Source organism: Salmo salar, chromosome 16, assembly GCF_965601325.2.
Source record: "Salmo salar chromosome 16, fSalSal1, whole genome shotgun sequence".
NCBI classification, from domain to species: Eukaryota; Metazoa; Chordata; class Actinopteri; order Salmoniformes; family Salmonidae; genus Salmo; species Salmo salar.
The window spans coordinates 89510630-89521848 of record NC_138306.1 but is presented as its reverse complement, the minus strand read 5'-3'; the positions used below and the strand labels follow the sequence as shown (position 1 = coordinate 89521848).

At 41.5% G+C, this 11219-nt stretch overlaps 1 protein-coding gene across 1 annotated transcript; it reads right to left on the bottom strand.

The window, feature by feature from the left end:
- Positions 1-1025: 1025 nt before the first annotated feature.
- Positions 1026-10999, bottom strand: LOC106575353 (uncharacterized). The gene is made up of 3 exons (XM_045696786.1): positions 10882-10999; positions 7019-7213; positions 1026-3039 (listed from the first exon to the last, which is right to left on the bottom strand). Exons 2-3 carry the CDS (start codon positions 7101-7103, stop codon positions 2276-2278), a joined length of 849 nt encoding a protein of 282 aa, XP_045552742.1. The 5' UTR covers positions 7104-7213; positions 10882-10999; the 3' UTR covers positions 1026-2275.
- Positions 11000-11219: the final 220 nt, after the last annotated feature.

The following is an 11219-nucleotide window of genomic DNA, read 5'->3' as shown; positions in this document are numbered from 1 at the left end:
AAACTTCAGCGAGAATTTTAAACTTTTTTATGCCTGGAGAGAAAGTGGCATGCAGTGTGCGATGCGTGTTCGGCCTTGCGTCCACAGAGACAGGGAGGCATCAGGCCATTCATTGGGAGAAAGACGGACAGAGGAGGCAGACTCAGGAAGGCTAGAAGATGGCGGAGGGGATGTTTTGTTTGAAACTGATGGCGTGTCGAGTGGAGACGAGTGAAGGAATAAAAGGGGAAACTAGAGAAGTGGTCGTGGAGTAAATCCAAGCATACAACTGACTGTTCTTTGGATCCATCTAGATACCTGGGAGATCCGTTTGAAGTCTCCATGGTGATGTGTAGGATCCATCTAGATACCTGGGAGATCCGTTTGAAGTCTCCATGGTGATGTGTAGGATCCATCTAGATACCTGGGAGATCCGTTTGAAGTCTCCATGGTGATGTGTAGGATCCATCTAGATACCTGGGAGATCCGTTTGAAGTCTCCATGGTGATGTGTAGGATCCATCTAGATACCTGGGAGATCCGTTTGAAGTCTCCATGGTGATGTGTAGGATCCATCTAGATACCTGGGAGATCCGTTTGAAGTCTCCATGGTGATGTGTAGGATCCATCTAGATACCTGGGAGATCCGTTTGAAGTCTCCATGGTGATGTGTAGGATCCATCTAGATACCTGGGAGATCCGTTTGAAGTCTCCATGGTGATGTGTAGGATCCATCTAGATACCTGAGAGATCCGTTTGAAGTCTTCTTGGTGATGTGTAGGATCCATCTAGATACCTGGGAGATCCGTTTGAAGTCTCCATGAAAATCATAGATGCGTTAATGGGTCTAAGGTTTTTAAACCATTACATATGCATTAGTGAGAATACTTGTGGCTGGAATATTGGCTTGTCACCATGGTGATGTGTAGAGATGTAGAGATATGTTTTGAGTAGATAAATAGAAATATACATTTTGAATTTTAAGAAATAAAACAAAGCTCATTTACAGTATAGAAACCCCAAAAAACAAAGGCAGGCCAGCACAAATTAATGGAGAACATTTATTTTTCATTAGTAGATCAATTAAGTTCACTACAGTTATCCAAATACATGAATCATCAATGACGAAAATAACAAATCTACACTGAACCAAAATATAAACACAACGTAAAGTGTTGAGCTGAAATAAAAGATCCCAGAAATTCAACAAGTTCAAATGAGCCTCACAAAGCTGCATTATCATGCTGAAACATGGTGATGGCGGCGGATGAATGGCACAAAAATTATGTTTGTTGTCCGTAGTTTATGCCTAACAATACCATTACCTCACTGCCACCATGGGGCACTCTGTTCACAACATTCACATCAGCAAACCGCTCGCCCACACAACACCATACATGTGGTCTGCGGTTGAGGCCGGTTGGAGGTACTGCCAAATTCTCAAAAACAATGTTGGAGGCAGCTTATTGTAGGGAAATGAACATTAAATAATCTGGCAACAGCTCTGGTGGGTATTCCTGCAGTCAGCATGCCAATTGCACGTTCCCTTAAAACATGAGACATCTGTGGCATTGGGTTGTGTAACAAAACTGCACATTTTACACTGTCTTTTTATTGTCCCCAGCACAAGGTTCACCTGTGTAATGATCATGCTGTTTAATCAGCTTCTTGATATGCCACACCTGTCAGATGGATGGATTATATTGGCAAAGAAAAAATGCTAACTAACAGGGATGGAAACAAATTTGAGCACAGAATTTGAGAGAAATACGCTTTCTGTGCATATGGAAAATGGGACCAACACTTTACATGTTGCATTTATATATTTTTTCCAGTGTAGATGTTTCAAAGCATGTTTATCGTTAAACAAAGTTGATTAATAGCAAAAATAATATACCCAAACTAGTGGTGAAAACTGATCATCACACCATCTCTATCTGATACTTGTGTCTACCAGCTCATTCCCACAGAAAACTGCAGAAGGACACCGTACCACCTAGTCACCATCACACTCCATTGTTTTAACAAGTGATCCCTCAGAGGGTTTTCAACACTAAGGGCAAATCCAAGGTAATCTAAATATGTTTACAATAGAATCTAACAAAACACACAAAAACTGACAAGTTGTAAACTGATCAGTAAAGTAAAGAGGCTAACATTCTATAACACTCCTTTTCCTCTGCACAGATCTCTCAGTGAGAAACAATTGGATTACAATAGAGTGTTCTACGCTTTCTTCATTTGATCCATTCACTGTTACCATTTCTTTTATCAGATGAGAATTAAGTGATTTAATCTTAGCTGGTCTGAGAGAACTGATGAGGCTTCTCTCCTTTATGTATACGTTGGTGTGTTTTTAAGTTGCTCAATTGAGAGAAACTTGTCCCACAGTCAGAGCAGTAGTAAGGCTTCTCTCCTTTATGTATCCGTTGGTGTCTTCTTAAATTGCTCAATTGAGAGAAACTCGCCCCACAGTCAGAGCAGTAGTGAGGCTTCTCTCCTGTGTGTGTTCTCTGATGAGATTTTAGCTCAGTTGATGTTTTAAAGCCTTTCCCACAGTCAGAGCAGGAGTAAGGCTTCTCTCCTTTATGTATACGTTGGTGTGTTTTTAAGTTGCCCTGTTGAGAGAAACTCTTTCCACATTCAGAGCAGGAGTAAGGCTTCACTCCTGTATGTATTTGTTGGTGACATTTTAAGGTATCCAATCGGGAGAAACTCTCCCCACAGTCAGAGCAAGAGTAAGGCTTCTCTCCTGTGTGTCTTCGCTGATGAGATTTTAGCTCAGTTGATGTTTTAAAGCATTTACCACAGTCAAAGCAGGAGTAAGGCTTCTCTCCTGTATGTATTCGGTGGTGACATTTTAAGGTATCCAATCGGGAGAATCTACCCCCACAGTCAGAGCAGGAGTAAGGCTTCTCTCCTGTGTGTATTTTTAGGTGTATTTTGAGCTTTGATAGATTTGGGAAAATCTCCTCACAATGTGGGCAGTGGTGAGACCTCTTAGCTCTGTGATCTTCCTGCTGTTGCTCTCTGGATGTAGAGAATGTCTCAACACGGCCTCCTGTGTGATCAGAAGAACCAGTCAGTTGGTGTGATATACATGTCAATGACAACTCAGTTGTGATCTAGATCAATAATTTTTTTATGAAGCCCTTTCTAAATTAGCAGTTTTCAAAGTGCTGAACAGAAACTCAGCCTAAAACCCCAAAGAGCAAGCAATGCTGAAGCGCCAGGAAAAACTCAGTAGAAAGGCAGGAACATAGGAAGAAACCAAGAGAGGAACCAGGCTTCGAGGGGTGGCCAGTCCTCTTCTGGCTGTACCGGGTGACATATGTACTCATATGTGACCGACCGGCTCGATCTTATGTAGCAACATTTGAAATTATGTTTTTTACATTGGATAAAAGTAGAGACTCAGATCTAGAAAATGGTATATCATACACTACAATTGAGGAACAATAGGAAAGTAATTATGCTTTAAAAGTTGATAAACTTGTAACCTCACTTGAGAAAATGGCCTTTGAATGTTTTGGTACACCTACTGGAGACCTCTGTCTACACCAATTCAGCATCGTTCACACCCTGTGCTGTTGGCAACAATTTACGTTTTTTTGTCAACTTTTACAGACACGGCCATATTCAACAGGTGTTGAGCGTTCGTAAATTCGTCATTTATTCTGCGCTCTTGTACACTCAGACGAGAGTGCTCCGAAATCAGAGTAGATAGACGTAGCTGGTACATTTGCTCTAGCTATCAATAGTTGTTGCAGTGACATAAACATTCTACTGAAATGGTTACTTGCATAGTGTTAAGACATGTAGTTAGCTAGCTAAACAATGAACCATAGTCCCAACTCTTGCCGTTAGTACCCTGCATTAATCTGCTGGTAGCTAACAAACCAGCTAGCTAACATCAGGCTATAACTAGCAACGCAAATTGCTCTGAGATATGAATAATATTACTACAGATCATAACGTTAGCTAGCTAGCTAACAGTACACTAACTTGAAATGAAAATGACTGACAAAATTAGAAACGTGTAATATCTGAAAATGTAGCTAGACTATCTAACCCGTATACGTGGATGGACGCTTCTCACTCTCTCACTGATGTCATCGTTACCCTTAGTTTGAAGATGTAATCCAGAGACACGTGTTTTCTCCATCTCCTTAGCTATCATACTCTAATTCCACTGATTTCAAAACTCGGTCCTCCAGAAAGTGGAGAGCAACACTTTTGGAGTTCCACTACGAAATATTTATTTTTAAAGCCGCATTAGACAGGATTACCTACACATACTGACCAGCTCAAATAGACAAAAGCATGCTATATGTCTCTAGGCATGTCCAGCTCACTCATCTCAGCCAATGATGGCTAGCTGGAAGGTTGCTGGCTTTTTCTGTGGCTAAACCAACTAGGCTCAGAATCGTTTTATTTTATTTGTATTTACAGATGGCATACATGTTTGTTATTAAGGCACATTAAAGTTCACATGTTCCAGAAGGCCTTTCTGACAAAAAACACATTTTCATTCAAAAAAAAGTTGGCATTCAAATGGCTCTACTCTGAAGCAGTGATGTGTGACATACACCTAGTCTCCTGAAACGAGTCACATATCAGGTGTGGCCAGTCCTCTTCTGGCTGTACTGGGTGACATGTATTCATATCAGTAGGCTGTACAATACAGGGGAATAAAACTATTCCAAAAGTGGGTAACAGCCAGGGTTGGGTCAATTCCATTTAAATAACAGTCAATTCAGAAAGTAAACCACATTCCAATTACAAATTTTCCTAATTGAAAAGCATTGAAGAGAATTGGAATTTCAGTCTATTTTCTGAAGTATCTGGTATTGACCCTAACCCCAGTAACAGCGGAAGTCAAGGGGCAAAAGGAGTGAAAATTATGAGCCATATCATCCTCCACTCACTATCACAAGGGTTAGTAACTACACAGACTCATTTCATATCATCCTCCACTCACTATCACAAGGGTTAGTAACTACACAGACTCATTTCATTTCATATCATCCTCCACTCACTATCACAAGGGTTAGTAACTACACAGACTCATTTCATATCATCCTCCACTCACTATCACAAGGGTTAGTAACTACACAGACTCATTTCATATCATCCTCCTCTCACTATCACAAGGGTTAGTAACTACACAGACTCATTTCATATCATCCTCCTCTCACTATCACAAGCGTTAGTAACTACACAGACTAATTTCATATCATCCTCCACTCACTATCACAAGGGTTAGTAACTACACAGACTCATTTCATATCATCCTCCACTCACTATCACAAGGGTTAGTAACTACACAGACTCATTTCATATCATCCTCCACTCACTATCACAAGGGTTAGTAACTACACAGACTCATTTCATATCATCCTCCACTCACTATCACAAGGGTTAGTAACTACACAGACTCATTTCATATCATCCTCCTCTCACTATCACAAGGGTTAGTAACTACACAGACTCATTTCATATCATCCTCCTCTCACTATCACAAGCGTTAGTAACTACACAGACTAATTTCATATCATCCTCCATTCACTATCACAAGGGTTAGTAACTACACAGACTAATTTGTGATGTCTGAATTACAGAATTCAACCAAGCAACAGGCTGGGTCATAATTTATAGAGGTCTAACTTATGAAAATAACGTAGCAGTGCATTCGGAAAGTATTCAGACCCCTTCACTTTTTCCAAATTTTTTACATTACAGCCTTGTTCTAAAATGTATTAAATATTTTTTCCCTCCCTCATTCCCTCACAAAACCCCATAATGACAACGCAAAAATAGGTTTTTAGAAAATGTTCGCAAATATATAAAAAATTACAAACAGAAATACCATATTTACATAAGTATTCAGACACTTTGCTATGAGACTCGAAATTGAGCTCAGGTGCATCCTGTTTCCATTGATCATCCTTGAGATGTTTCTACAACTTGATTGGAGTCCACCTGTGGTAAATTAAATTGATTGGACATAATTTGGAAAGGCACACACACCTGTCTATATAAGGTCCCCAAGTTGACAGTGCATGTCTGAGCAAAAACCAAGCCATGAGGTCAAAGGAATTGTCCGTAGAGCTCCAAGACAGGTTTGTGTTGAGGTACAGATCTGGGGAAGTGTACCAAAAAATGTCTGCAGCATTGAAGGTCCCCAAGAACACACTGGCTTCCATCCTTCTTAAATATAATTAGTTTATAAACACCAAGACTCTTCCTAGAGCTGGCCGCCCAGCCAAACTGAGCAATCGGGAGAGAAGGGCCTTGGTCAGGGAGGTGACAAAGACAAAGACCATGAGAAAGAAGATTCTCTGGACTGATTAAACCAAGTTTGAACTCTTTGGCCTGAATGCCAAGCATCACATCTGGAGGAAACCAGGCACCGCTCATCACCTGGCCAATACCATCCCTATGGTGAAGCATGGTGGTGGCAGGGACTGGGAGACTAGTCAGGATTGAGGGAAAGATGATCGGAGCAAAGAACATTGAGATCCTTGATAAAAACCTGCTCCAGAGCGCTCAGGACCTCAGACTGGGGCAAAGTTCCACCTTCCAACAGGACAATGACCCTAAGCACACAGCCAAGACAATGCAGGAGTGGCTTCGGGACAAGTCTCTGAATGTCCTTGAGTGGCCCAGCCAGAGGCCGGACTTGAACCCAATCGAACATCTCTGGAGAGACCTTAAAATAGCTGTGCAGTGACACTCCCCATCCAACTTGACAAAGAATGGGAGAAACTCACCAAATACAGGTGTGCCAAGCTTGTAGTGTCATACCCAAGAGGCTGTATTCGCTGCCAAAGGGGCTTTAACATTACATTTGCAAACATTTCTAAAAACCTGTTTTTGCTTTGACATTATGGGGTATTGTGTGTAGATGGATTAAATTGTAGTTTTCATCAATTTCCGAATAAGGTTGTAACATAAATTGTGGAAAAAGTCAAGGGGTCTGAAAACTTTCAGAATGCACTGTAGATAGTCATGGTAAGAGCAGGTTCTAACAGATTTACCAATCTCCTCCTCCTCCTCCTCATCTTTAATGATGACATTCAGCTCCAGTGTTTGACTGCAGTCTTCCAGCTTCTCTGATGCCATCTCTGGATCCTGCAGTGCAAACTGGGCTCCACTGTCACAATCAGGACCCAGTGACTGTAGGTTTGTCCTCACTGTTTATGTTAACGGCCTCAGACTTAATCTGAGTCGGCCTGTAGTAATAAAGACAAACGGACACAAGTTATTTTCTTGACAGTTCTGGCACTTTATTCTGCAAAAATACACTCTTTTCTTGTTCAATTATCTCATTTCAGTAGATCAGGTAGCTAATCCTTAACAAAACATTCATTCACATTAGACACAAAGTACACATTTTAGATTGCACAACATAAATGCACTTAATCTATTGTAGATTTCCTAAATTCACATAAACGCATAAATGACTCAAAAACCATTTACTGCAAGACTGCAGTATGATTTAGGCAGTAATATGTAATTTTTTTATGAATAACCTTGTCTTCACTGTATTATTTCACTCACAAAAAACAATTGTATTTCCCATTCACACCATAGTAAGAATTATCAGGGGTCGTACAGTGGCAAGTAAAATTCAAGGACTTTTTCAGGCACTAATATTTATTTACTTTAAGCCCCGTGTGAAAACCCTGAACTATAGATAAATATAGAAACAACTGAATGTGTTTGAATATTAGTACACATGTAAAGAACTGATAATCATTACATTTAGCTTCAAAACTGTAGTGCAACTGAAATGTCTCTCTCTGATGAGGCACTACCTGCCTCATTGTACAGACCAATGGTATCATGGCGGTCCGCAAACCCCCAACAACTCTGCTGCAGTTTACAAGATAACTTTCAACCTGGTATTTCTGCTTTACACAATCCAGGTTGTTGATAACCTGTTGATAACCTTACCAATGAAAGCTATGAAGTACATTTTAATCACTATTAAAGTATCCTTTGTCAGCACGTTAATGGGAGCAAGATTTCTGAACAGGCCTCGAAACCATGTCAGGACTAGTAGGAAGACCAGTTCTGACAGAAGGTCCTCTTACTACAGGACCAACCATGGAAGCTCCATCAGTCTGACAGTAGGTTCTCTTACTACGGAACCAACCATGGAAGCTCCATCAGTCTGACAGTAGGTCCTCTTACTACAGGACCAACCATGGAAGCTCCATAAGTCTGACAGTATGTCCTCTTACTACAGCACCAACCATGGAAGCTCCATCAGTCTGACAGTAGGTCCTCTTACTACAGGACCAACCATGGAAGCTCCATCAGTCTGACAGTAGGTCCTCTTACTATGGGACCAACCTTGGAAGCTCCATCAGTCTGACAGTAGGTCCTCTTACTACAGGACCAACCATGGAAGCTCCATCAGTCTGACAGTAGGTCCTCTTACTACAGGACCAACCATGGAAGCTCCATCAGTCTGACAGTAGGTCCTCTTACTACAGCACCAACCATGGAAGCTCCATCAGTCTGACAGTAGGTCCTCTTACTACAGGACCAACCATGGAAGCTCCATCAGTCTGACAGTAGTTCCACCAGTCTGTCTTACAGCCTCTGTATATGATACATCATGACGGATTCTATATCTCTGAGCATCTCTCTGCACCTGGCATCCACCAAATGCTGCACTGTGTGTCCTCCGCACAATTGCAACACTTAACCGTCACATTGCTCCAACATTCACCGTAATCATGTTCCCCACCACACTTGGCACATCTTTCCACCCAACAGCTACATGTCCCACTCTTTGGTATTTAAAAACACTGATGATTCACCGTTGCTGCTCCAGTTTCAACTGTTTTGCTATGGAACCCTGACCTGTTCACCGGACGTGCTACCTGTCCCAGACCTGCTGTTTTCAACTCTCTAGAGACAGCAGGAGCGGTAGAGATACTCTCAATGATCGGTTATGAAAATCCAACTGACATCCCTGTAGCTTAGTTGGTAGAGCATGGTGGTTGCAATGCCAGGGTTGTGGGTTCGATTCCCACGGGGGGCCAGCACAGAAAAAAAAAAGAAAAAAAAGGATGAAATGAAAATGTATGCATTCACTACTGTAAGTCACTCTGGATAAGAGCATCTGCTAAATGACTATAATGTGCACAGCCAGAAGAGGACTGGCCACCCCTCATAGCCTGGTTCCTCTCAAGGTTTCTTCCTAGGTTCTGGCCTTTCTAGGGAGTTTTTCCTAGCCACTGTGCTTCTACACCTGCATTGCTTCTACACAGAAACTCAGCCTAAAACACCAAACAGCAAGCAATGCAGATTGCTTGCTGTTTGGGGTTTTAGGCTGGGTTTCTGTACAGCACTCTGTGACATCAGCTGATGTAAGAAGGGCTTTATAAATACATTTCATTGATGAGGCTGGGTCAAATTCTCTGACATTGAAGCCAAGGAATCCTATTCTGTATTTTTCCAGACAAAACCTTCTCAAACCTCAACAGCACTGATAAGCTTTCACTTCTTTAACCCCCTTTCCTACTGATCAACCTTTAGGCTTCAACCACTCTGTCTCCCTTCACATGTTCTTTAACAATATTATCCATGAACATAGATATTGGGACCTCAGAGATTACTCCCTTCAATTTAGCACGGCTTCTGAGCTTCGTCCCATTATGATTTTCCAATTGAAGAATCTTCCCTTGATGAACCTGACTAGTACAAGATATTAACAATCTACCATTTTCAATTTTTTATTTCACCTTTATTTAACCAGGTAGGCTAGTTCAGAACAAGTTCTCATTTACACGGATGCGGCCCAGTTTAACTTCACCTCTCTTTATGGCCTTGGTTAATCAGATAGGGTGTAAATGAAGCCCTGTGGTCTCCTCAAACACCATCCCAACTTTCCACTGTGACACATTATTACTCTAGCTCCCTACCTTGGACCTCTTTAGAGTTTCTATACTACATGCACCACTGCTTCCAGTATCATTATCTCTGTTCTTCCTATGTCTTTCCACTACAGACCATTCACATTCTATGCCCTCATCCTCCTGCTCCATATCAGAACTGTCCCCCACATTGATCGCATTCCAGCACAGCTGTTGCTTCTCAAACTCTCTCTCCATTTCCATTGTTTCAGGGGTGTCAAACTCATTCCATTGAGGGCCGAGTCTCCGCAGGTTTTAGTTTTTTCCTTTCAATTAAAACCTAGACAATTAGGTGAGGGGAGTTCCTTACTAATTAGTGACCTTAATACATTAATCAAGTACAAAGGTGGAGAGAAAACCCGCAGACACTTGGTCCTCCATGGAATGAGTTTGACAGGTGCTCTGATTCATCTGCATTAATCGACGCCATTCCATGCAGTTGGCCTCTCTCTCCAAATGGTGAAGGATAACTTCAGTTAGCTTCCCTCTATTGACACTCCAGCACACAGCCTCATGTGGCCATTTCACCACGAGCAAACTCCTCGAAAGACGACCGAAACCGTTGAAGCCGCCATTTGACTAGCGTCCTCCGAACCATCCTGATCTCGCGAGCGTACATTAACGAAACAGTGTATGTAAACTCGCGAGATCAGGATGGTTCGGACGAGGCTATTTACCAGCTCATAAACATTTTACACAAAACCAAGAACATGTGAAAACGAACTCAAATAAGTGTAATCTTTATGAAATTACCTTGACGAAATTATGTACATACACTCAGACAAACCCAAAGTCTAGCTATGTGACCTGTAAAATCGTTTTTAATCACGTTCTTCACTCACTCGATTTGACCCCAAAATAACACATACAATTAAAACATTTACCAAACATGATAATACCTTGACAGATTTGTTACCTAGCATATTATATATTATTTCGACATTAGATAGTTTAAACGTGCTAGTACATACCTGTAATAATACATTTGAAACGGACACAACCCCTATCGACATAACAGCACAGTTCTGTCGTTAACTACCCGGAACTTCCTGTTCCCCACAACGACAATACAACCGCGTCATCTTCTTCTCTGGTATACTGACATTTACACAAATATAACCTGTCTGCCGCCACCTACTGTACGGTTAGTAAACTGTAGAAACAAATACATGTCCATTGCGGAAAAGGGGAGGGGGAACAACGACATCAAAACACATAAATAGATAAATAAAAACATCCCACTCCTTCAGTCACAGTCCTTTTCAAATCACATCCCTACACAGTCTCATGGGCCTCGTAGGGAGGAACA

Excerpts from the sequence above, each read along its gene's own strand:
- LOC106575353 (XM_045696786.1), bottom strand. The coding sequence starts at position 7,103 with ATGGCATCAGAGAAGCTGGAAGACTGCAGTCAAACACTGGAGCTGAAT. Across the intron at positions 3,040-7,018 it reads GGAGGAGGAGGAGGAGATTG|GAGGCCGTGTTGAGACATTC; the intron begins GTAAATCTGTTA and ends CTGATCACACAG.